Source organism: Canis lupus, chromosome 7 (genome assembly GCF_011100685.1).
Source record: "Canis lupus familiaris isolate Mischka breed German Shepherd chromosome 7, alternate assembly UU_Cfam_GSD_1.0, whole genome shotgun sequence".
NCBI lineage: Eukaryota > Metazoa > Chordata > Mammalia > Carnivora > Canidae > Canis > Canis lupus.
This window is the reverse complement of record NC_049228.1, coordinates 8950776-8978210: the sequence shown is the minus strand read 5'-3', so window position 1 is coordinate 8978210 and position 27435 is coordinate 8950776. Positions and strand designations below refer to the sequence as shown.

The 27435-nt window shown below is 44.6% G+C and overlaps 1 protein-coding gene across 8 annotated transcripts in view; it reads right to left on the bottom strand.

The window, feature by feature from the left end:
- Positions 1–27435, bottom strand: part of HHAT (hedgehog acyltransferase) — a 340331-nt gene that overhangs the window by 160903 nt on the left and 151993 nt on the right. For all 8 annotated transcript variants that reach the window (XR_005361890.1, XR_005361891.1, XM_038542061.1 and 5 more), the window contains one exon: positions 7842–7877. Coding sequence is in view for 6 of the 8 variants with exons in the window: in XM_038542061.1 (XP_038397989.1) it covers positions 7842–7877 (36 nt within the window). In the remaining 2 variants the exon portion in view is untranslated. The remainder of the gene's footprint in view (positions 1–7841; positions 7878–27435) is intronic.

The following is a 27435-nucleotide window of genomic DNA, read 5'->3' as shown; positions in this document are numbered from 1 at the left end:
TTTTTTTTTTTTTAATGGGAAAAGCATTACATTTTTAAAAACTGAGATATAATTGATATATAACATACTAGAAACAAGACAACAGGCCCAAAATGGAGTTGCCAATGCTAAGACCGGCAATGAGACTTAACCAGAGAGTTAATTGCAGTTTCCGCTCTTCCAGAAATGGAATCTCAAACCAGTCAGTCAGGAATCGCCCGATCAGCGCAAGTTAGGTAATGTGCCCCATAGACCCCTGCCACCCCCTAAAGCAAAATAAGCAAAGTAATCCTGCAAAACCAACATTTTCTTTCCTTTTCTTTTCTTTTCTTTTCTTTTCTTTCTTTTCTTTTCTTTTCTTTTCTTTTCTTCTCTTTCTCTTTCTTTCTTTCTTTCTTTCTTTCTTTCATTTATTTATTTATGCCTAGTTTAACTTCCTTGTTCCCGCTCTCTCCTGCCTATGCAAGTCTAATTTTGTACAACTCCTCAGGGCTCCTTTCTCTCTGGCTAGGTTGCATACTGTCCTGTTGGTTCCATTTTTGCTCAAATAAACTCTTCAAATTTTCATATGCCTCTGTATCTTTTAACAAACGTTATATTAAATTTCAAGCATACAACATAAAAGGTCCGATACACATGTATGTTGCAAATAATCGCCATGGTAAATCTGGTTAACAATCATCACCTCACCTCATTACAAATTTCTGTGTGATGAGAACTATTCTCTTAACTTTCAAATTTGCAATATAGTGTTATTGACTATAGTCACTGTGCTGTGCATACATCCCCAGGACTTACGGAGTTTGGGCCTCTCAGAGGGCCCTCTGTACATTAGACACTATGGGGTGTTGTGGGGAATACACGCATGAACTGGATCCGCCCTCGAAGAGGAAAATATGACAAGCACAAAAAGACCTCTGTTTAAAGCTTTGGGTTTCAAACTTCCCTGAGCCTAAGGGTCACTGGGGGCATGCAGTAATGACACTGATTCCTGGTGCCCACCCATGTCAAATGACCCTGCAGATTCCCGAGGTCCAGGAAGCTTGGAAAATCATTCTGTGGAGGGAGCAAGAGGAAGGCTGCCTGGAGGAGGCAGCATTGAGCTGGACTGGTCAGGGCCAGAAGGTGGCTGTGGAGGGGGCGGGGAAAACTCAGGCACGGAACACAGGAGCAAAGGAAAGGAGCCAGGAACCTCAGGGAGGGACGGGAGGCCGCATCTGTTCCCAGTTGGCTGTGGCACAAAGGGGAGTATGATGAGATGAGGTGGAAAGGCAGCTGGAGGACCAAATGCAGTAGGCCCAGAACAACAGGGTATGGTGTGGCTTTGACAGAAGGGAACAGAAGCACAGGCTCGTCCTGGGTAGGGAGTGACAGCATCAGGTAAGCGGTCACTTTACAGATGAGGAAGGGAGGGCTTGGAAAGGGTTGCTGAGCTCTCTGGAGTCACACAGGGCGGAAGAGATGGGCCAAGACGCTGCTTCCAGAGGTGAGGTGGGGAGGAGAAGGGACAAATGGGCCCTCACTGGGTCCCCACTGTCTCCGGGCCCAGAGCCGAGCTACTCATACCACCACACCTCACCACAGCTCTAGGAGGGGAGAAGCTGGAGTACAGACTGAAGTGCAGGACCCTTCTCTAGACACAGGGAGGAAAGGGTGATGTGAAAGATGTTAAGGAGACAGACTGACCAGGATTTGGAAACTGGGCACAGGAGCAATGATGGAAGTAAGGAAGCATCACAGGAGAGGGGACAGCCCCATGGAAGGGGGGGGACAATTTTGTGGGATGGGGGACAGCTCCATGGAAGGGAAGGGACAGACCCATGGAAGCAGGATAGCTTCTCTTCAGCTCCCTGCCTGCATTTTCACCAACTACCTCTGTGGGGCCTGCTTTGGAATCTGGCTTTCTTCACTCACATGTTCTTCACTTTTTATTTAGAGCACTTTGTTACCAGAACACCACCCAGCTCATTAGCCACCGGTTTTTCACATAACCACAACTGGAATGAAAGGACTGTTTAAAAAGAATGCTGTGCTACTGCAGTGGCCTCAGAGAAGATGAACTTGGAGCAGGCAGGGACAGAAGAGGCTTGGTGGCTCTTACCACCTCTTACCACCTTACCCCCCATCTTACCACCAGCTGGGGAGAGGAAGAGGCCTCTCCCCAGCTCTCTTCCTTCTTCTGAAAAGGAGTCCTTTAGCCTAAATTAATCCTGCATTTGACTACTTGCCTTCTTCAAGATGCAAGGTGCCACATCTCCTCCCCTCCCCACCGAGTGCCACTCAGAGAAGATCAGCAGGGCCTCATCAGGACTGCAAAAACACAGAGCTTAGGCCCACCTCCGGTGGGAGCAACTTTTAATCAATGCATTTGCTTTTCATACCACTATTAAAAAGTATCTCCTTGGACAAACAAAAGTTGACTTCCGTGTTACATTTACAAAATTAAAAATCCTATGTTACAAATCAGGTAGTCTGCCTCTGAGTTATTGTGTGTGTGTATTTATGTGTGTGTGTTTAGAAAGACACACATAATAGTTGTATCTTTCTTTTATATTTATCTATAAAAATATGTATATATATTGTGAGTTTATATATGTTTCATGCATGCACTACCAGACTGAATCGGATGCTAATCATCTTTCTATTACCATCTGGTTCTTACTCCCAGGACCAAATGCCCACACACACCCCTTAACCTCTCTGTTTCCAGAGCAGCTCAGAGCCTAAACAGGTACCAACTATCCTAAGGAGACACAGGAAAGAGGGAGGCCTCTCCCCAGCTCTCTTCCTTCTTCTGAAAAGGAGTCCTTTAGCCTAAATTAATCCTGCATTTGACTACTTGCCTTCTTCAAGATGCAAGGCAGTCTCTTTTGAACATTTCACACATCACAGAATCCAAGACATATTTCAAATGATGGTGAGCAGACTTCTTTATCAACACCATGAAGGCTACAATTAACTACAGCAAATGTGGTGGTAGACTTTGTGGTACTCAAAATAAAGGAGGTTAAAAACTACCCTGTGATTCATGGAGCTCCAAACACCAACGTTTTTTAGCCCAAACAACCCTTCCCTTCCGCTATGGGGCTAGTTTTATGAATGGGTCGGGTAAAGGGTGCCACCAAGGGAAAGCCAAAAGCAGCTTTGCTCATTTCCGAATTCCCTGGACCGTTATCTCTCTGCCGTTTGCTGCCCTCTGGCAATTCGAAGACACTCCAGACCATGGTGGAACCTCAGGATCAACCTCTGGAACAAGATGCACTACAAGAAGTGAACAGTTTTCCCAGTCTACCTTCCTCTGGCCAGAACAAAATGCTTCAAGTGGGCATACGCTGTTTTATATAAACTTCAGTGTTTCTACAGGATTGCAGCTACACTACAGTGAACCACATTCTATAAGCAGAATCTGTTTACTTAGAGAAAGGAATTTCTCACGACCATTATCAACTCTGGAGATCTCAGATAGCTTTGGGGCCACGTCAGGGGCTCAGGGACGTTTTCTATTTGCCTGAGAAGTATCATTGGCAGGACCCCACCCTCTGCGTTTTCTGCTAGTCCTGACAGGACAGCAAGACGTTATCCTTAGGACAAAAGTAGTGGCTCTGATGCACTTACACCTGGTCTTTAGGACAAAAAATGGAAAATAATGGTGAAGAAAACTGGTTTTGCTATTTAGAAAAAAAAATCCTTATTTGAAATGGATTAGGTAGCTAGATAGAAAAAATCCAGAGAAGATGAAAATTGCTATTTTTCTGATTTTTAAATGTATAAGCATAAGGGCAACGCAAAAATTGCGAAAGGAAAACAGACAAATTGAATCTTTCAGACAACAGAGAAGAGGGATGGCTCCAGGTTCTCTTTTTGAAGTCACGACGACATTCTGTATCACTTAAAACGATTCCCCAACATGAGGAGCTCCGAGAGGGGCAGATGGGCAGGTACAAAGCCTCTACTGTGTACCCCATAGGAGGGCTGGGGCTGGCCACAACTCTCGGTAAAAATGAAAGATGCCTTGGTCAGCAAGGACCAAACCAAACATCACTAATCATTTTGACTTTCTTGCCAAAACTCAACTAAGCTAAAACTTAAACACACTACCCTCTTTCTACAAATGAAACAGCTGTTTTCTTCCATAATCTCTCTTCCCAGATTGGACGCTTATCCCCTTTTTCTTTTGTAGGACCCCAAACCAAGAGTCTTCTTCTGAGGCTTTCCTTAAGTGAGCGGTGATTACCGATTCCTCAAAGTCTTCCCTTTGATTTTGGTGAGATTTGGAAGGACTGAGGTCCCTGGATTTTCCCACAGTCATCATAAAACACCAATACCCAAGGTGCTCACGTCTCATCAAACCGGACCGCCCCTTCCTGCCCCCACAGCTCAGAGAAAGACTCCAACAACGTAACAGGAGGCATGCCCCTCCTTGCAGCTGCCCAGGCGGGGAGTGCACACAGGGCTCCCGGCTTCGCGGAAATTTATGCCATTCCAGAAAAGTCGACGTTACTTCCATCAACATAAAAGATGGGGCTGATTAATTTCAGGCACGCTGCAGTTTCTCCTACGCCGAACGCTAAATATTCAATACAGCCTGATGACCCAGAGCACATGTTAAGAGCTCGTTGGAGCCAATAAATGTAGTTAATTAAGAAAAAAATCGATGCCAATTTCTCCAATGCCTCCTCTCTGACTAAGGGAATATATTTTCTTCTCTTGGCCAACACAGGGTGAGGAGGATGCACGCCGCTCCGCCTCACTCTTCCAGCCCTCTACGGTTCTCTGCGGTGACAGGGTCACAGGAAAGGGCCACCTCTGCTTCCCTGCTCCCCGGGCAATCACATGCTGCTTCTCTGCTCACAACTGAAACCACTTTCCCTAAGTCAAAAGGGCACTTGACACCTTCTGGTGGCTAAATACAAGAGTTCCTCCAATTAAAAAGGAAAAAAAAAAAAAAAAAAAAATCCCCAAACCACCCTCTCCACCAGCTGCCTGGCCTGTCTTTGGTCCCCTTCACAGCTTACCTTCTCGAAGGAGGTGTAGCTGTCATGCCGTCATCCGCCCCTCATGGGGTGCCTGACCCCCCTGCTTCAACCTGGTGTCAGGGTTACCGTGCAGGTGCAGCAGTTCTCACTAAGGTGCCCAGGGGACACAGCACACAGTGCCCATCGGGCTTCACCGCCCACATTGGGGGCCAAAAGGACCCATTTTCTAAAGGCAGCTACAAATAAAGAGGTGATACCCCCTAGGGGAGGGGGAACCGACTGCTCCCAGAAACTGCCTCCCCCACACATCGCCAGCCCCCCACCTGCCAAATTGGGAGGAGAGCAGAGGAAGGCACTCAGAGCCTTCCCGTTCTTGGCTAAGGGCAGAGTGTTGTCATGTATGGGGGTGGGGGTGGGGAGTACGAAGAGACCTTGTCACAGAGACTGGGGCACGCCTGCGTCAAGGGGAGCTGACCCTCATTCCCCAACCAGCTACACAGCAAACATGCTGATTTGCTCTGTCCCTACCAGACCAAAGAAGGACAATTGCAGAGAGATGTCAGGGCAGAAGGAAGCCTTAACCCCCAGTTGTACTTGGTTCACAGAACACTAAGTGACTAGTTAGAGCAGCTCACCAGTACCCACCCAAAAGGGCCTCCTGCCAGAACAAGGGCATTTCCTGCACCACTTACATTAAAGGCACCCAGCCACCCCCTTTCCTTCATCCCTATCCCACAAAGGAGATACGGCTGGAGCCCAGAAGACGGGGGGCTCCAACCACAAAGGGAGGAGGAGTCCCAGAGGCAGATCACCTCTACTCCCCACTTCAGGTCTCTCACACCACAAGCCTGGCAAGTGATAAGCTCAGGGAAAGCTTTATTTTTTTAATTTATTTTTTAAAGATTTTATTTATTCATGAGACACACAGAGAGAAAGGCTGAGATATAGGCAGAGAGAGAAGCAGGCTCCTTGCAGGGAACCCGATGCAGACCTGGATCCCAGGACCCCAGGATCACGACCTGAGCCGAAGGCAGACGCACAGCCACTGAGCCACCAGGTACCCCCTCACGGAAAGCTTTAAATCAAATGCCTGTTTTTCTCACAGTGGTATTCCCAGACATATCCAAGTAAGCGGCACACGACAAGCTTCATAATTATTTGTTGAATAAGTGACCGAACAGCTTATTAATCCTTGCCCTCCTTGTCTTTTCTGCCTCATTTTGTTCATTCACTCCAACCACAAATATTTGTTGAAGGTTGATTCCATACAATTTAATCACCGTAAGGTGACTAAGACGTGTTCCCTGCCCTCAAGAAAGTTGCTAGAAAAAATAAAGACAGACTTGGATCTGCCACAAGTAATTGTGTGAACAGTGGCGTGGAAGCAGTACAACGTACCAGAGACATTAATTCAAAAATCCAAACCACTCGCTGAGCTATAGCCACCCAGTTTTCTCTCATCAGTTTACATAAGGAATCCTCATGTCTGCCTCTTTGGTGAACGCTGGTCTTTTATCCGTCCTGCTAAAATGCACTTACCCTTAATGTGTCAAGGGCAGCGGTTAACACACTACCATTTATGTGTGATATCCTGGAGAAAGCCAGGAAAATCCATATTCCTTGGGTCTAGGATAAGCCAAAAAGATTTCAGGGCAGAGCCTTGGATGAGGCCCTGGAGAAATGACAAGGTATGCATGGCCTTTCCTGGAACACCACTGTATGTGATGCAGCTCAGAAGAATTGTGGGTTTGGGATAAAGCTGATGCCAGTGATGTACATTTCTCTTCACACAGCATCTTACCCACAGAAAGATGGTCATGCATTGTATAGAGCTGAACCACAATACCAGAAGTCACACGTGCTTTACAGGTGGTTGTTGTTTTTTTAAAGATTTTATTCATTTATTCATGAGAGACACACAGAGAGGGGGGGGGGTGCAGAGAGAAGCAGACTCCCTGAAGGCAACTTGATTTGGGTGGGACTTGATCCTGGGACTCCAGGATCACACTCTGGGAGGCAGATGCTCAACCACCGAGCCACCCAGACATCCCTACAGGTTGTTTATTAGCAGAGTCTTAGAATTAGCATTTCAAGTTTCATATTTGCAGAAAGCAAATCACTCTATTTAACTTCTAGCTTCCTTGTAATCACTAACTTACAGTCCTTCAGCAACTGTTATTGCTTCTCACATATATTTTTGACAAAGGTTTTTTTAACCAGTTTTCACTGTTATTAGAATAGTACAGGGTCAATAAGAAAAAAAAATCCAAAAAGATACAGCAAAGTTGATAGCAGAAAAAAATATCATGCAAGTTTTTACCAGCCCTGTTAATATTTTGGTATATTTTCATTTAACCTCTGTTTGATTTAATAGATATTTGGAATTAATATGCCCCATAAGCCAACTCTGGTAAAATCACCAATAAACTAGGATATAAACTGCCATCTGTAATCTCTTCCAATTATGAACAAGGTTGGAGCTGCATGACTATAAAACAACCAGTAGATTCAACTTTAAAAGCTGAAATTCAATGAAGGGAAAATTGGTTAAGTGGGTTGTTTAATGTAAGAATATAAGCTGACACTCTTCACTTTTCTATTTGTCTTTCCAGTAGCCCAGCACTTGGAGTAAGTTTGTCCAAGCTTTTGAGAAACTACCATTTCAGATATAATCGCCTTTAAACAGAAATTCCTCTGATTGTTTAAAAAGGGTCATTTCACGTGCAATTCTTGAAGGCCCAAAAAATCGTAGTGTTAGCAGTGGGTTTTTGATAAGTATACAACTGCCATTATTTATCAAGATATTTAAAAATGAATTTAGTTTCATCCCAGTCTTCCATAACAGACATATTCTTTAATAATATAGAATAAAAATTATGGGCTTACCTGATTAAGAAATCATGCAGTCCAACATCAAAATACCTGTTCAAAGAAGACATAGACAAGTATGTCAGTAAAAGAAATGTACAGCAGTGGTGGACTTGACCAAATATATGTAATTTACACTCAGAGCCTGGTGAATAAATCAATCACTTTATAAGAGCAGTTCTCAAGGTATGACCCCTGGAGCAGCCACAGCAGCATTACCTGGGAACTTGCCAGAAATGCAAATTCTCAGGCCCTACCTCAGACATACTAAGTCAGAAATTCTGAAGGCCCAGCCATTAGATCTGACAAGTCCTCCAGGCGATTCTGATGCAGAACCACTGCTCTATGACAGCAAAAGTGTCTCAGCAAGTCTATGAGCTCTCTCTAGGAAAAAAAGGGGGGGAAAAAGGCCATAAGCATAGATTTCACCATTTTGCCAACAGGTGAGTCCTGTCTCAGATGTTCGCTTGCTCAAAAATAAATGTTTTACAAGTACAAAACTATGCTGGCCAAAGGTAAAAACAGAAGTGGGAAAGGGTCAGCACTGTCCTTCCATGTTCCTCCCAGCCGTGGTCCCTGGAACTTTGTACCAGGGAGCAACCTTGTCCATGGCTGGGTCTGCCTTGGAAGGGAAGGCAGGAAAGTAGCTCCATGCACATGCTGCTGAGCCTGCCATTGTGCTTGGGCCTCACACTGGGCATCCAGTAAGTCGTGGGCAGTCGTGGACCCTTTCAGAGACATCTTCCCCCTGACACCACTAAACTGGGTTAATCCATATGAATGGCACACGGCCTTGCTTTCTCTAATTAGCACATTTGTTCCCCCTAAACCTCTGACCCACTTAGCCAGTGTCCTTTTCTCACCTTTGGGTCTGTGAGTAAAAAGACTGGGTGGCTGGAACCATGATGCTGTCAACCATGCATGGCCACATCTCCTAGACGGTGGTCACTGTGTCCCGCCCAACAGACTGGCCTCCCAGGTTAGCCATCTGCCTGAATAAAGCCTGAGTTCATTCTGTCCCTACAAACAATGAGCAACAGACACATAAATTCGCCTAGAGCAAGGTCCAACCGCTGAGGCTCTGACTGTCCCTAGCTCCCAGCTCCATCCCTGGAACATCCCAGCATGCCTGGCACCTCACCTTACCTGACATAAAACAGATGATTACTGACATTAAGATAAGATTCCTTTGGATACCTTTAAACAGCAGGCTTCCTTTATGTACTCAAACATCTGTTTACCAGTCATGGACATGGGGTAGAAGAGAACAGAGCAGCAAAGCCAAAATATAAAATACCTCATTCACTACATCACTTACCTGAAGTCATTACATGATTCAGGAAGATGGAATTCAAGATAAATAAGTTCCACTTACTCATTAGTCTGCTGAAAAGAGCTCTAAAGGGAGATGTACCTGCAGGGTTAGCTGATTTGTTTCAATTGATAATACATTGACCTAAGGAGATGTTAGGTTCTTCCTCCAATCATATTTTACACAGATTTAAAAAAAAAATCAAAAACAGAAACGAGCCCTCCTCTCAACCAAAACCAAGACTATGTTCCTCAGCTACATAAGTATATATGCACATGACAGATAGCAATTGCAAGCTCACCAGGACCTGTAGCATGGGAGATACACGTATAGATTAGAACAAAGATTTCAGCTTCCTTCACTCATCCAAAACCTATTTAGCCATTTCAAGTATATCAGCGGCAGAAAGCATCAGATTCTGTTGCAGGAATCATAGCATAAAATAGACACAGAAAGAATCACAGAGAACCTGGAGGGGGCGGGGGGAGGGAGAAGAAGACCCCAAGGGAGTAATGGAAAACCTAACAATATTCGTAGAAATGATTATTTAATATCTAGGAGGTGGCAATGCCTATGTTCGGTGCATACATACAGAAGCCACTGCCAGTGAGGCTGGTATTGGCACCTCCATTCATCAGTGCAGGAACTAAAGCTCAGAGGCTAAGTAACTTGCAGAGCTCACAGCTAGTAGAGGACAAATCTGGGAGTCAAACTGGGCCCTAAAAGCCATGAATTGCTTGTTCTTCCCACTAAAAGCACAGGCTCTCACTGACTCTCATTATTACTAATTGAAAATGACTGTACATTTTAAGAACTGGTCCCTTTCCACCTGCCTTGATTTCTGCTTCTTCCAATGTGGCTGCCCTGCCCCAGGCAAGCCCACCTGCTCTGCATCCTTGAGCATACCTGCCCCGCAGGTGCCATCTAGCTCCTTGGGCCTTAGAATCAGCTCAGACTCTGGAAAGTTATGTAACTGGGCTTCAGCCTCTCAGTGGGAAAATGGAAATCCCTTATTCACAGAAGGTTATGAGAATTAGGTGATATAACATAAATACAGGGCTTAGCACAGTGCTTGGTAAACCTGTGAGTACTCAATAAATAGTCATCTCCTTCCCTCCAATTTTTAAGAGTTGTTTTAATGGAAGCCCAATCTCCAATAACTCAGTAGGAGAAAGAAGCCACATATAAAAGAAATAATAGGTCTCACTATGCAGCCCACAAAGAGAGGTCACTTAATCCAGGACACAGGCAGGACTTGTGCAGTGGGGTAAAGGGTAGTACAGCTGGAAAGCTGAGGGACAGAGCTCACACAACAGGCAGGAGAGCAGGAAGATCGATTATACCACGGAGGCCTCATAGAGAGTCTTGAAGCTACAGGTGAGAGCTGGCAGGGAACACAGGAGAGCAGGATCATCATCCTGCCTGCCCTGGCCCCGACTGGCACCTCAGGAAGGACCAGTACACACTAATGCATGCCCAGCTTCACCTGTCACCACAGTGTCCCCTAAAGTTTAGGGTCTAAATATACAGAAGTAAGGGATGGTGACACACGGTGATCATTTCTTCTTGTGCAAACATGACTGGTCATGGATGGAATCTGGGGCTGGGACAAGTGAGGGTCTTTAAGCATCCCCCATTAGGCAAGCTTTCGATGAGAATACTATAAGAAGCTAACAGTCACTTGGAAACAGGTGGATTGGAGAAGGTCAAGGATAGGGATCAGCATCAGAAAATGTACCAGGAAAAATGTAAGGGGAAGAAAACGGAACTTCCTCACAGGTATTCACGTCTTACTCCTTTGTGTGTCAATGCATCTGTGTGTATAACTCATTTATTTAATAGATATTTTGTCAGAGCCTTCTAAGTGCCAAGCACTGATCTAGCCCTGAAAAGGGAGGTGGGGGGAGTAACATAACAAGAGACCTACTTCTCATGGCACTCCCAGTTAGGTGGGAGAGGTGAACAACAAATAAGCACTTACATAAAGAAGGTAACATCAGAGAGCAGAGAATGCACACAAGGTGACAGGACAGGACAGAGGGGGCCACACAGCCGCTCAGGGAAGTCCTCTCTGATGAGGTGACACTTGGGTGCAGATCTGCATGGTCAGAAAGGACGAGCTATGCAAAGACCAGAGGGAGAGTGTTCCAGGCAGCAGGACATCTGGGTAAAGCCCCAAGGTGGGAAGGAAGGTGTCATGCTGGAGGAAAGGAGGAAGGCCCAGAGGACTGGGACAAGCCGAGGTAGGAGAGGGGACAGGGACCAGATCTGAAAAGGCTGTACATAAGGAGTTTGGGCTTCATTCTAACATCGATGGGAAGCACTAAAGGGTCTTTAACAGGGGAATGGTATTTCTTTTCATTTGCTTAAATTTCATTCATTTAGGGGGAGAGGGTGTGATATGCTTTGATTTATGTCTCAGAAGGAATACTCTGAGTGTCCTGAAGGGAAAGGATGAGACAGAAGCAGGGCAGGGAGCCACTGCAGTCCAGGTGAGAGGTGACCAGGACTCACCCCAGGACAGAAACACTGGAAATGAGAGAGAGAGACAGGCATGGATTCAGGTATGATTCTGTGATCGAGTACAAAGACGTGCTCCCAGACTCCTGCAGGATGGGGGAGAGGAAAAATAATCTGCAAGAGAGCCGAGTGCCTCACATCACGCAGCTTCACACCAGGCAACCCTGAGGCTCAGCCAGGCCTCGGCTGCTTTCTGGAGGCTCCACAGTAATGCTTGGTGGCCCACATCCAGACTGAGGGAACGACGATGTTCTGTGACTGGCTTAACTCGGAGAATGGCTCACCTGCTGGGAGAGCTGTAAGTCAGGGCAACGGTTTGAATCTTTTTAATGAATTTATTGTGGTAAAATACACATAACCACAAAACTTCCACTTGAACCATTTCTTTTTTTAAAAGATTTTATTTGTTTATTCATGAGAGACAGAGACACAGGCAGGGGGAAAAGCAGGCCCCATGCAGGGAGCCCGACGTGGGACTCGATCCTGGGTCCCCAGGATCACACCGGGCTGAAGGCGTCGCTAAACCGCTGGGCCACCCGGGCTGCCCCTTGAACCATTTGTCACACGTATAGTTCAGTGGCATCAAGAGCACCCACTCACACCGCCATGCAGCCATCACCACTGTCCATCTCCAGAACTTTTTCAACCTTCCACACTTGAAATACTGGGTTTCCTCTTTCCCATGGTAAAGCTGATTTGGGCTCCTTCCAAAGGATTCAGGGGTGCCCCACTTACACAGGGCTGGGCCTTTAATTTCAAAACAGAAGCCAAGCAATGGTCTAGAAATATCTTCTCATTTAATTTTCCTGTATGGATGTAAAGGTGCCTTAGGGGACTACAGGAGAAAGGGAATATGCTTTTTTTTTTTTCTTTTCTTTTTTTTTTTTTGAACTGTAGAGGGACACCTGGGTGGCTCAGCAGTTGAGCATCTGCCTTCAGCCCAGGGCATGATCCTGGTCCAGGGATTGAATCCCACATCGGGCTCCCTGTGAGGAGCCTGCTTCTCCCTCTGTCTGTGTGTCTCTGCCTCTCTCGGTCTTCCATGAATAAATAAATAAAATCTTAAAAGAAAAAAAAAAGAACTCTATGCCAGGCACTGGGCTAGGCTCTCTGGATATGATCTCTTTTGGCCCTTGCCACCTGCCAGAACAGATCCCTGTTTTATAAAGCCTCAGGCCCTTATCCTCTATCACATAGCTAGTAAGCTGCTGAGTCAGGATCGAGCTCAGAGTACCAAACACCAAAGCCGGTGCTTTTTCCTTTTGTATGCTCAGCCACTGACGCATTTAACAAATATTTCCCATGTGCCAGGTAGTGGGAATTCGGTGATGCACAGCACAGAACCCCCGCTTCAAGGAGAGCAGAGCCTAGTAAAGAGGCGGCGGAGTCAACAATAGGTTCAACACAGTGTGATGGACAACAAACGACTATCCCTCGGTGGGTTGCAGGCTCCAGGAGGGCCAGAGCCAGAGCCAGCCACCAAGCGGATTCTCAGTGAATGTCCAAAGTGTGACCGGTGTGCCGTAACGCAACACCAGCGTCTCTGTCCGCCCTGGCACCTGGCACTGCAGATACAAGACGCCCAAGCACTTATTTAACACACCAGCTGCTATGCGTAGATCTGTAAAATACATACCCACGGATAGAAACGGGGCTTCTCCTCTGAAATAGGATGCCTGTCAAACTGTAGCACAGTATTTCTCAGCCGCTCCTAAGACAATAATCTCTCATAGGCACCAGCTCACGGCAAGCCAGGATTTCCTTAAGACACATGAGAAACAGTGACTTGCACGCATTACCCTTGGTTCCTTGCAGAAATCGACAATAGGAAGTCTTCTGCGTGCGGATGTGACATGCAAGTTTTTGTCGCCCGCATGTCCCCTGGGCTCAGCAGCGGGAGGCAGCCTGCTACGTGGCCAGGAAGTTTCCAACAAGCTGCAGTGTCCTAGGCACGGCCGCGAGCCTCCCACGCCGGGCAGGTGGGAGCACAGGGTAGAGGGACCGCCCGTCACGCAGAGCTGGACTGGATGACCTTAACGGCGTGCCAAGCCCCGGCTGCCGAGCGTCAGCCGTGCTCGGGCCAACCTCCCAGGGCGCTGGCTTGGGGCGCGCTGCACCTGACACCGCGCTGCGCGTGCGTCTACCCTGGAGCACCCCCCCTTGGCAGAGGAGCGCCCCCCACGGCACGTCCAGGGCACAACTCAGAGCAGAACTCACACGTGGCTCGAGCAGGTGCTCGGCCCTGCCAGGCTGCCCGCCTTCCAGGCCCTTCCTCCCAGGCTCGCGGGCTGCTTGGGAGCCGCCAGGCCGTCTCCCTGGTGAGGTGCGTTTTAGCGGCGCAGTTGCCGTGGCCACTTGGCGCGCCGCGTGCAGGGCAGTGTTCGTATCAAGTGCCACGTGCAGGGACGGTCCCCGCTCTGCGTCTTCAGCCTAGAGTCCTCAGTTTCTCACCCCCAGCTGTGTTCATCCTGTTAGAGGGCCCCAGGAGCCTAGCTCTCACAGTTTCCCACCTGCGAGGTGTGAAAACTGACTTGGACACTTGGAAGTCAAACCAAATCTGATCGATCGCTAGGAGAGTAAAGTTTATACGCAGACTCAAGAAGCCCTGATCCCCTGAGGGGGGCACTTGATGGGATGAGCACTGGGTGTTATTCTATATGTTGGCAAATTGAACACCAATAAAAAATAAATTTATTACAAAAAAAAGAAGCCCTGATCCCTTCGGGCTGGGCTACTTGACTTAATTTCAGAGAATGGAAAAGACCTTCAAGTCTATCTGCACTGACCTCCTCACTGGACAGATTAGGAAACAGGATAAAAGCAAGGGGGATCCCTGGGTGGCGCAGCGGTTTAGCGCCTGCCTTTGGCCCAGGGTGTGATCCTGGAGACCCGGGATCGAATCTCACGTCGGGCTCCCGGTGCATGGAGCCTGCTTCTCCCTCTGCCTTTGTCTCTGCCTCTCTCTCTCTCTCACTGTGTGCCTATCATTAAATAAATAAATAAATAAATAAATAAATAAATAAATAAATAAATAAATAAATAAATAAATAAATAAATATAAAAAAATTAAAAAAAAAAAGGATAAAAGCAAGGAAGTAATTTGAAACAGAGCTCCAGAACAGAGCCACAGCAAGCAGTCCCTGAGACTCCACCTTGTATTCAACGGGTCACAACACAGCCCTCCTCCCAGTCTCAACTGGCATCTGAATTTTCAGAGAATGCCCCAGATCGGCAACAGGTGTCCTGATGACATCACGTAACAAGCGGCACCATGTTATACAATGTCCATCTCCATCTGTGGAAGCCATGCAAATACAGAGCCTGCAGGATGCCTCTGCAGGAGCCCGCACTCTCTTACATTTCTTCCACTGTCTGGTCCTGTCTGGATCTAACTTGCATGTCAATTTGAGATTCAGAGCCTGCTGACAGTCAAGAATAAAAAGTGATACTGGAAGTTATCCACAATAGCCAAATAATGGAAACAGCCCAAGTGTCTGTCCATCGATTGATAAATGCATCAGGAAGATGTGTGTGTGTGGGGGGGTGTATATACACACACACAAATGGAATATCACTCAGCCATAAAAAAAATAATGAAATCTCAGGCACCTGGTGGCGAAATGGTTGAGGGTCTGCCTTTGGTTCAGGTCATAATCCCGGGGTCCTGGGATTGAGTCCACATCAGGCTCCCCGCAGGGAGCCTGCTACTCCCTCTGCCTTTGTCTCTGCCTCTGTGTGTCTCTCATGGATAAATAAATAAAATCTTTTAAAAAAATAATGAAATCTTGCCATTTGCAGTGATGTGGTTGGAGCTCGAGTATTATGTCAAACAAAATAGTTCGATCAGAGAAAATAAATACCATATTATTTCACTCACATGTGGACTTAAGAAGCAAAACAAATAAGCAAAGAAGGGGAAAGAAGGAGAGAGATAAAGAGACAAATCAAGAAACAGACTTTTAACTATAGAGAACATGGGCAGAAAAATCTCCTCTCCACGTCTCAGTGTTTATAACTGTAGCACAGAGATAATACGGTGCAAAAAGGAACAAATGTATTGGGTACAAGTGGTTTGTAAACCTTCTACGAATGTTCAAGATTATTTTCTTTCCTCCTCAGACATTATGAAGTTCCTAAAGGCTCTTCTCCAAACTGCATTAATGTCATATGCATTCATTCATCCAGCAAATATTTATTGAGCACCTTCTAGATGTGGACACTGCAAGAGATGCCTGGGATACAAGAATGAGCAAGATGCCTGAATTCCTATCCTCCTGTATATTCTAGAAACAACTCCTTTATCTGATAGGTGACTTGAAAATGTTTTGTCTCAGTGTGTAGCTTGTCTTTGTATTTTTTTTTTAAATAAAACCACAGAAGTTTTGAATTTTTAAAAATCCATTCATCATTTTTTTAAAGATTCTATTTATTTATTCATGAGAAACACAGAGAGAGAGATAGAGAGAGAGAGAGAGAGACAGGCAGAGGGAGAAGCAGGCTCCATGCAGGGAGCCCGACGTGGGACTCGATCCCAGGTCTCCGGGATCACGCCCTGGGCTGAAGGCAGCGCTAAACTGCTGGGCCACCCGGGCTGCCCTCATTTTTTTTCTATTGTGGATCATGTATTTGGTATCATTGCATAAGACATCTTTGCCTAACCCATGGTCTTAAAGATTTTTCTCCTATGTTTCCTACTAAAAGTTTTAAGCTTAGTTTACATTTAAGTCTTTTTTTTTAATTTTTTTAAAGATTATTTATTTATTTATTCATGAGAGACAGACAGAGAGAGAGAGAGAGGGAGAGAGAGGCAGAGACACAGGCAGAGGGAGAAGCAGGCCCCATGCGGGGAGCCCGATGTACCTAAAACCGGGATCATGTCCTGGGCCGAAGGCAGGCGCTAAACCACTGAGCAACCCGGGCTGCCCTAAGTCTGTATTTTAAGTTAATTTTTGTGCACACTGTAAGGTAAAAGTTCATCTTGTTTTTCATCTCTTCATGTAAGAACATCCCCTGGACACGTCTGTCAACATGGAGATCGCTAGCAGCTTTGACAAGTATGGTAGCATTGAATGGTGGAAATGGAAGCCAGACCAGAGCTGGGAGCAGAGTGAATAAAAAGGACAGGAAGCAGAGACAGTGGGACATAAATAACTCTTATGATGAGTTTGGTTCTAAAGAGGGGGAAGGGTAGTAGTTGCAAAAGGATGAGACAAATGAGGTTGCTTCTTGTTTACCTGGGGGGAAATTTTCCTCTCTGACAGGTGATGGGTACAGGTGCCAGCACATGTAGTGAAAGCAAGAATTTTAACAGAATATGAGGCAAAGCTATCATGAGAGAAAAATGCATAGTGCTTAGACTCCTCCCCCTGGAAGTCAACTGTCAGTGACTCCCATAGAACATCACTTGGGTTGGAATCTAAATTGTTACTGAGATGAAGGGGAGCTGGTCTAGAGCCATGGGAGATGGTGACGGATGTGCTCTTCTTTCTTCCAGGCAGCATTTATGCCTATAAGGCAACCAGAAGCAGCAAGACAAAAGGAGAGAAATCCATATGCCTAGATTGCACTACTGATACGGCCCTGCTGATCCTGCCTCCCAAGCTGCCTTTGACAACCCAACTACTGAATTATCTCCAAATGGAGAGTAATATTTGACTTTTGCCTTTTATTCCCCCTTCAGGAAAGATTATGTAGAGACATGGGCTTCAGCTTCTATTTATAAAGTAAACTGGGCCCAAGACACCCAGTGCTTCAGGAACCACGATAAAGTCAGTCAGTCTTCAAAAGGTTGGAGACTGGGAACTGAGAAATAAGCCAATGCTCATTCAAAAAATGCCACCAGGTCACAAAATTTTAATGCAAAGTGAACGTTAACACAATCTTAAAAGTTGATAGTGTCTTCTCTGTACATACATGTCTCTAGTCAGTCATGTTATTAAAATCTCATTAGAAGGCACAACTTTTCTCTCGTAGATACATTACAATGAGGGATCCCACATGACACATGTTTGATGGAGCTGACCACTGTGACTTGAAAAAAATGGCAGTCACATGATCATGTCAATGATCTAGTTTTGCCCCTTGGAATAGTAGAGAATTTAGTTCTTCCACTGTCAGTAGTTCAAGGCCAACCAGTTTGAAAAGATTGATATGAAATTCAAGTGTGTTTAACTGGGGTGAGGTACACGGGTTTTTCCTCTGTTTTACAAGAAAACAAAAGATTCTTTACTATAACTAGAATTCAGAAATAATGGTCATTATATCTAAAAGTGATACTTAATAACAAATTTTAAAATAAACCCAATATTAGTATCATTCCCATAAAATTATATCCTTTTCCTCCCCAGTTTTATTTTCATACTGGTTATATACAGAAGCACTGACAAGAATGCCCTTTTGGTATTCACCCCCTACTTGACTGTCTAGGATATAATCAGATTCCAGAGTTTAAAACAACCACATCCCCAAATCTTTGCAGCCCCTCCTATACCCCCAATTACTAGCAAAACTTCTTAGTCTCTCCTTGGGTATCTGTTTCACCTAGGTGACTCCTTCTAATCAAAGTGAATATGAGTTTTTTTCCTTCTATAAATTTCTATCAAGTTCTCTTTATTGAAATCCAGAAGAACAAAATAAAGGGGGTCATACAGCAACAATCTGTTGAAGGGGAAATAATCCATATCACAATCCAGCAGATGCAGGAGCAGAGACCACAGGGACATGGACGAGGAGGGAGTTATGCAGGATTGTGTCATGGTACAAGGCTTGATGCCTGAAGCAGCTTGACACAAATGCTCTCACCAGGACTGAACAGGACATACTGCATGAGGATGACCAGCACAGCCGAGCCAGCAAAGAAAAATCAAGAGACAGCAAGGCAGAGAGCTTACACACACAAAAGCTCTTGGCTTTTCACAAACCACCATGTAAACATTTGCTTTTGTTTTTCATAGTTATAATACGAGAGCCAGGTCAGGAAGCCATGCCTACAGCAACTTCACCAGAGGTTCCTTGTTCAGACAGCATTCTAGACAGAGAGGAAGTCCTTTCATGCAGCTGATTGGTGCTGCTGCTTGGTCTACTGGGAATCTGGCCTTCAGGGACATGTGGGTTGGAACCTAAAAGGATCTTCAAAGTTCTCTAGCTCGCAGTCGTCAACTTGCTCACTCACACTGTCTGTCGGTGGTCAGCATCTGTGGTTAAGAAAATTAAACCCCTCTCCCTTTGGATGTTACCAAAAATGAGATGGGCTTCAAAGGCAAAAGAGATCTTACTTCAAAAAAATAGGAATTACAGTGTAAATGGTCTCCAACAATTTCAGGTTCACAAATTTCAAGGAAAATTAAAATATACTACTTTTATTAGAAACACCAAGGAAAAGTAGAATCCTACGCATCCTATACCACAAACCTTGTTCTTCTGAACATAAATCCTTTCAAGAGAATAAAGAATTTAATTCCCTCCTCTCCCCAACAAATGCTCATCAAGCCCCTACCTCGGGCCACACAGTCCAGGTGCTGCAAACAGTCTCTGTTTGCAAGAGCATACGGCTTAGGAAGACAACTGACACATACCTACAAACTTCAGTAAGGCCAGCATGCTGGGGGAGCACCTCTTCAAGAACATAAAGGCCTCTATCCCTGGGAGCCTGCTGAGAGTGACAATCCTCCAGTCTTCCATGACTAGCAGATGAGGAAAATCCCTCAGTCACAAGATTTTAACTAGTCCAAACAGACCGAAGTCCCCTGAGCTGATAAGCACAAGCATCCCCAAGCACGAACAGTAAACACCACACCAGAAGGCTGCCAATTATTTGGTAGCACTCACTTCATCCCAAGAAACTACTCCATTTTGAAACTCCCACAGTTTTAAGTGAAGAGCCGGTGGCCATATGTTTCTACTAAGTGTTGTGCTTTCTACTGGTCTCTTAACTGTTTAACTAGAAACTTCTAGCCAGCTTAGAGCCTATTAGTACCTCAAAGATGGTTTGTTCTTTTTCAGTCACTCATGCATGTAAAAAACTAAAACCAAAACCAAAAATACCAGCTAGGAGAGCTAAAACAGATTTCTTTTTCATAGCAGGGTATATCAAATTATATGAAAAGTCATGTTGGTAATTATTCTAAGATTAATTAATTAATTAATCTTAAGGAGCTGTGCCCTTAAGATTCCTTTAAGCAGAGCACACCTTTATACACGGAATAACCCCTCTTCACAGAAGTTTCAGTATATTGCATTTACCTATAGGTAGAGTTTTCTATAAGCTCATTACCTAGACCACGCTCAGATGCCAATAAGCAGGTGGGGGAGAGGGGAGGCAGAAAGTATAACTTCTATCACGAGCCTGTATCCATGAGAAACTTGAGTCAAGCCATCCAGTTGTGCAAAACATACAGCCACAGATTTGAAGTGGGAGCTCACAGACAGAAGATGTACTTGTCAGACAGGTAAAAGGTACAAAACTACAGAAATCAGACAGGGGAACTATGAAAGGACACTAGTGCAGGATCATTTTATTTGGGGACAAGCAGTCCCATACAGCTCCTTCAGACTTCAGTTGGATTGTTTCACTGTAGGCCTCACTGGTGTTAATATTCATGATCTGGAAGTCAATGGTAAGTAGCCACGGAGAAGAAGAGTATCAATGGCAGGGCTTCTGAAACCAGCTTCTGCCAGCTAAAGGACACCTCGGCCCCGTGGTGTACAGTATTAGAGCCGTGTTTCTCACATGTTTTCTGTGCGACCCACATTAACACATGTATGTCATTTCTCAACCCAGCTTTCGCAAATATAGAGGCCCCACCTCTGACATCCACACCCATGGGTCGTTCCCACTGGTCTGTGACTGGTCTGTGTGAAGTCGTGGCTGAAGTGATGACATGTCAGCATGGACAGCAGGCCCTGAAAGGGACCGTGGCTTCAGTCTTGGGGATGCTGTCTTGTTCTCTTGCTCTGCTCATGTGCTCTGGGGAAAGCCAGCTACGATGTTATGAGTAGCCCTAAGAAAGACCCAGGTGGCCAGGAGCTGAGCCCCCTGCCAACAGCCACGGAGTGACTTGGAAGGACCCAGTGACTGCAGCCCTGGCGAACAGCTTGTCTTCAACCTGAGCCAAACCAAGCAGCCTAGGCAGTCCCCGACCCCCAGAAATAATGGAGGCTTGTTGTCCTAAACTGCCAAGTCTGGGGGTAGTTGTTACACAGAAATAGAGAACTACTACAGGTTTGGCACTGAAATAAAAAGTTTCAAGAAGCCGTACTTACTTTTACTCTAAGCAATTTATAGTGATATTTTCTCTTTTTTTAATAAATTTATTTTTTATTGGTGTTCAATTTGTCAACATACAGAATAACACCCAGTGCTCATCCCGTCAATAGTGATATTTTCTATTCTCCATTTTTCAGAAAGCTGTTTGCAACCCCCTAAAATGAGTATAACCAACAGGTCATAACCTATGTGATTCACGAGACATTAACAGTATACCAATTACTGGGACGCCTGCGTGGCTCAGCAGTTGGGCGGCTGCCTTCGGCTCAGGTCATGACTCCGGGATCGAGTCCCGCATCGGGCTCCTATGAAGAGCCTGCTTCTCCCTCTGGCTATGTCTCTGCCTCTCTCTCTGTGTCTCTTATGAATAAATAAATAAATCTTTAAAAAATATCAATTATCTTGAGTCTCATGTATACATATATACACGTATGTAGACATATACACACTAGTAAATATGCATATATACAGATAGAGTGCATACTAACAGACCATCTATATCTATTATTTCAGCTGATTCTCACAATAACTCAGAGTGAGGCAAGGATTAAAATCTCCATTTTCCAGATGAGTAAAATATGCTCAAAAGAGGCTATTTAACTTTCCTAAAGCCCAAAAAGTAAGAACAACAGAACTGAGTCCAGCACTTAGGCCTCCAAACTCCTGGTATATCTTCAGATGCTATTCATTATATACATTTTTCACTGTATAACTATATGAAGATAGGTGTATATTAAATATTTACTATATATTTATCTTAATATAAATATGTATAATAGATGACATTTTAAGTTTGTAATCAATTATGTAAATATCCTCCTAGACCTGCATGCAGTCATCCAGGATGTCACTCCTGGTTTCCTTCATACTGTGCTGGCTGCTCCTTCTCAGATGGCTTTTTTTTTTTAAGGATTTGGGAACATCTTTTTTTTTTTTAAGATTTTATTTATTTACTTGACAGAGATAGAGAGAGAGCGTGCACACACAAATAGGGGGTAGCGCAAAGGGAGGGGGAAAAGCAGGCTCTCTGCTGAGTAGGGAGCCTGATGTGGGGAGGGGTCCATCACAGGACCACAGGATCATGACCTAAGCCCAAGGCAGACATTTAACCAACTGAGCCACCCAGGCGCCCCTCCTTCTCAGATGACTTTGCTGATTCCAAACTGTCACAGGGCTCCTTAGTCCTGGATCCTCTTCTCTATACAATTATTCCTGTGGTCATCTCACCACCTAGTCTCAGAGTTTTAAATGCTATCTATAGGCTTAAAACTCCCAAATTGGCATTTCCAATTCAGACCTCTCTCCTGCACTCCAGATCCATATATCTCCTTGCCTTTTTAAAAATCTCCCTTTGGATGTCTAAAAGAAATTTCAAAATTAGCACATCCAAAATTAAACTCCTGATGGTCCCCTTGCATCTGCTCCTCCCATAGCCATCCCTGTCAGTTGATGGCAACTCCATGCTTCCAGCTGCTCAGGCCAAAAACACTGCAGTCATCCTAGACAGTGAGCTCATGAATCAACAGAATTGTGAGACAAAACAAACAAACCAACCAACCAAACCTAGCATCTGTCTGCTTTAGCAGAGGAACAAAAGAATTAATAACCTATCTTTGTGCTCACTAGACCATACCGGGAGGGTCAATTTCAAGTGTCTACTTTAAAGAGAGATTGGCAGAGAGGAGTAAGCCTAGAGGGTACCAATCAGGATGAGGAGGGGATGGCACAGGGAACCAGATAAAATTAATATGGGCGAGTAATGGATCAGAAAACACGATGGAGTGATTGGATGTTCAGGAAGATTTATTGCAATTGTGATTATGGCCAAATGGACTGTCTTGAGAGGTTCCCTGTCACTAAATCACACTGCCTCAGGACCTTTGTCCAGCCAACCATCCATGAGCACACAATATGTAGACGATGAATGCATAGAAATGACCGATAACCCTCTTTCACAGGAGTAAGTAAAGTAGGGAAAGATCTACTGTACTGTATGATAAATGACAGGATAGAAGGCAGAATGGGAGCTCTGGAAACATGTATAATACAGAATGACATCTGGGTAGGCTGCTCAGAGTAAAGGAGCTCTGATCTGAGCTTTGAAGGTTGAGGAAGAGTTAACCAGAGGATGTAGTAGGTGAATGCAGGGCATACAGATACATATGAAAGAGAGAGAGAAAACACTGCAGCCAGAGGAAGCAGTTTATAAGAAATAGAGACAAAAAGAGATGATATGTCCCATTAGGAGAATGGCAGGGAAGATATCTGCAAATACTTTGTATGACATAGGGCAAAGGTATAGGGGCAGAGGCAAACAGAAAGCAGAAAATAAATAATAGTGAATGTTTAGTATTAGAACCTATTTAATGCTTACAACCACCCGTCAGGATTGTACTATCATCATCATCCTCTCCATTATATGCTTGAGACAGCTGAAGCCAAAGACATAAATAACTTGCCTAAGGGTTCTCAGCTGCTAGGTGGCTGAGGCAACATCCTAAACTCGGAAGCGTGGCTCAGAGCCCACAGTGGTAAGCACCGCCTTCATGCTGCCTCTCTGAACATGCCTGTACATCACAGGAGTTTATAGCTTATCCGAAGGGCACTAGGGAGCCATAAAACAGTTTTAAGCAAAGGAATGACTGGATAGAGATTTGCCTTCTAGAAAGATTCCACTCTCACCTAAGGGGAGGAGGAAAAAGGGGCAGGAGTACAGTGAGGAGGTGGGTTCTGGGAGATGATGGTGGTCCTGCTGAGATCGGCCTGTACCAGGCTTGAACCAGCATGGACTAAGCCCACAGAAGACTTAGCACATAAAGAAATTGCTGCTCCTTCCCATTTCTTCTCACTTTCATCAAGGACTATATTTAACCTCATAAAAATGGTGTCTTTGGGCAGGTTTTATGAGATGGCTGCATAATGAAGAAGCTTAAACACATAATGTCTGTTTTTAATGTTTTCTATATAGAGCTTCCCCCCTACCCCCACCCCCATATTGGTGCTCTTTACAATGTGCTATTTCTATCTTCTGGTGTGAAAAAAATAGTTTTGTAATTTCATATTTTAAGTATTTTTCTAGGTTGAAAGTAAAATTCTCTACAATGGAATGCTTTTCTTAGATGAGTTCTCCATAATCTTTCTCTATTACGGAGTTTACCCTTGACAAAAATTAAGACATGACACTCAGGTTAAATGCCATAGACCTCATTTAAATTTCTGGTGTAATGCCACTATCAGGACCCCTTTGTAAGAACATTAGTTTTGTGTAAGAGTCTCATGAAGGACTTTTGCCTGAGGACATGCAGGAATGTCAAACCTGGGAAATTTTCTGAGGTGTTTGATTCGGCTGGAATACCACCTCTTGGGGGAATATGAAAATTCTTAGGTTTGGTATTCAAGTCTCAGTGTTCACATCCAGGGGTCCCTCCCCTAGAGAATTATCCTGGGAACCAAGTCTAAGAAAGAGTGTTTCAACTCCAACTGGAGATGTCCACCACAGTGGTAGAGACATGTTTCTACTCATTTCAACTTGTGCTCATTGTATCTGGCAGACTGCCTGATGATGACTGTAATTTCTCAGAGATGCTCAAAGATGCTTTTTCTTTCTTTCAAATGTGAAAGGCTAGAGTGTTACCCTGGCTTAACAAGCAAGTCTCTTTCTCTTTTCTTGTAAACCATTACTTGGTTGCACCACTCCCTTTAGGCCCAATCTAACATGAAGGCCTATTGTAGCCTATGTGCTGGGAGTCCAGACCCCTTCATCAGACATCAGGGAACAAAGCTCAAATACCAAACCTGGGCTGATCCAGGGGCCACAGTACTGGTTACCAGATCACAAAACAGTGTGTTTCAGATACACAGTGGACTTTTGTAGGTTACTGTTCTTACTAAAATGGACTCCTAACGTTCTTTGCTCCCTTTTCTATATCTCAGTGGTTAGTAGAGCCTCTATGTTAGGACATGGAAAAATCTTCAAGTATTATGCCCCCTACAGATAAGACCACTTAGCTAATTTGAAAGTAACAGTGAGTAATGCAAATGGTCTTCTCCAAAGAGTGGCACTATAGACCCCTGGGGACAAAGTCTTGGAAGTGATATGGGAGGAACATCCAGAACTTTCTGCTGAGCCCCTCTAAACTAAGGGCATCCATTCAAGAGGTATGCGCTATGTATATGGCCATGGGAAGTTTTCCTAGATTTACAGATAATCAGCATGTATGCAGCCTGGCCCACAATCTCAGCTTTATAAGCTCCGTATACAAAATGGAAACACAGGAGTCGATAGTCACCACGAATACACTGAATGTCAGTTGCTATGGAGTAGAGAAAGAACATTACAGAAAGAGGCCCTGGTCAGAAGAAACTGAGAAAACACTTGGGGGAGGCTAAAAGACAAAATAATGACATGGGGACAGTTGGAAACACTGTGAGTCATGAAGCACAAAATAAGATCCTCCAATTAGGCGTGCTTCTCTCGCAGGAAGCCTTTAATCGCTGTTTCCTCAACATTTATGTATTTAATTATGTAGAGCAATTATGAAGTTAAACCAACAGGCACTCAGAAGGACTTTTCAGTCATTGCTTCTAACGAATCCCAGTTGAGTCCTGGCCCCTGATTTATTTTCCTTTCCTCTTTCACTCCCTGCCCTTTTCTTGGCTAATCTCCCTACTTCCCACTCAGCCCTTCAAAGCCAGCAGAATACTATTCATCAACAATAACACAACCTTTTGCAAACCATCATATTTTAAATAACCTACACAACTTAAATCCAGCTGTACCAAAAGCAAATAATATCAAAATAATGACTTTTTTAAATCAAAGAGATGGAATCTCAAAAGAACAAACACTGGTGGAAAACCCATTACTTAGGATTTTCCAGTTGACAAAATTTATCATAAACCATTCAGGAAAGCATTACTTCTGTTGTCCACTCATAATATAGAAATTTCCTTTTTCTCTTACACCAAAGTTGACAATGGATTCCTCCAAGACCCTATTTTGGCTTATTTGCCATCTGTGATTGTTTCATAATTTACTCATTTCTTTCATTTGTTGAATAATTGAACACTTACCATGTGCTAGGCATTGTTTTGGCTCTCAGAAAACAAAAGAGAGACAAACATGGAGCTTCCATTCCAACAGGGATCAGAAGAAAGAAACAGGAAGAGAAAGAAAAAATTAAAAATATACATTATTGGTAAGTAGGACCACAAGGTCTATTAGGGGATAGGAAGTGATAGAGGAAAAAGGAAAAATAGTGTAGGGTAAGGGGGACAAGTAGGATGTGGGCTACAATTTTAAACAGAACAGTTAGGGTAAGCCTCATTTTGAAGGTGATAATGGAGTCAAGACTTGAGAGAGAAGAAGAATTTGTGATACAGACACGTGATAGAAAGGCATTCACCCAGAAGAAAGACAGGAAGAGCCATATGGCCTTCATGCAGATGTCCCATCTGTATTATGAACTACTGTGCAAATCTGTCAGGTTCTCCAGCAACCCTTGACCTCTCTCCCAGGCCATTCACTATCCATTGCTCAGGTCTCAGCACAAGGAAACATGTCTTTCCTGTCAAAATGAATGTGGAAGAGGACAGGGCTCTGTGGCGACCACCATGAACCCCACCTTTGAACACTCCTGATCCTTGCCTTTCAACTGGATACTCCTGAAGACAATTTCCTTTGAAGTCCAGGAAGAAACTAAAATAGATGTCATGTGGCTCTGCAGGAAACTCTGCTTGTCTTCCTCTTTTTCTTTTTTTAAGGATTTTATTCATTTATTCATGAAAGACACAGAGAGAGAGGCAGACACACAGACAGAGGGAGAAGCAGGCTCCATGCAGGGAGCCCGATGTGGGACTCGATCCCAGGTCTCCAGGATCACACCCTGAGCCGAAGGCAGATGCACAACTGCTGAGCCATCCAGGTGTCCTATGCTTGTCCTCTTCTATTGCTAAAAAGCCCTCTTGGTTGCTTTTCATTATTTTTAAGTATTAACTTAACTACTTCTAGGCATAGAATCACTTACCACATCCTTAAAGTTATGTAACTCCCTTTGTTCTCTCCCTTGGTCCTGAGCCCCTCTCTCTACCCACAGACCTTCTGCTTTGCCATCTGAGCTCACCCTCGATCTATTCCCCAGCCACCCAGATGCATGGCATGGCAGTCCCATTCATTCCCTTCCATCCTCTCCCACCCCACCCCTCTGCACCAAGACATGAACTTCTTGGGAGTGAATCCTGAAAAATTACATCACAGGTATGAAGAACAGCCAGGGAAACAACACAAAATAATGATATGGCTTTAGGTTAATAGAGACCAGGGACTTCATTATTCCTCTTTTTCACATTCTCCAGAGGCAGACTTTTTCCTTCTTGTTGAAGAAAGCTGAAGAGGCTTTCAAGCTATAGTATAATCAGCAAATCAAGCTCTCCTTTAGGCCAGCAGCCTATACAGGATTTAATGACATGGGGGAGGGAACACTGGACTGCCTGTAGCTAAAGCAAGCTGGAAGACA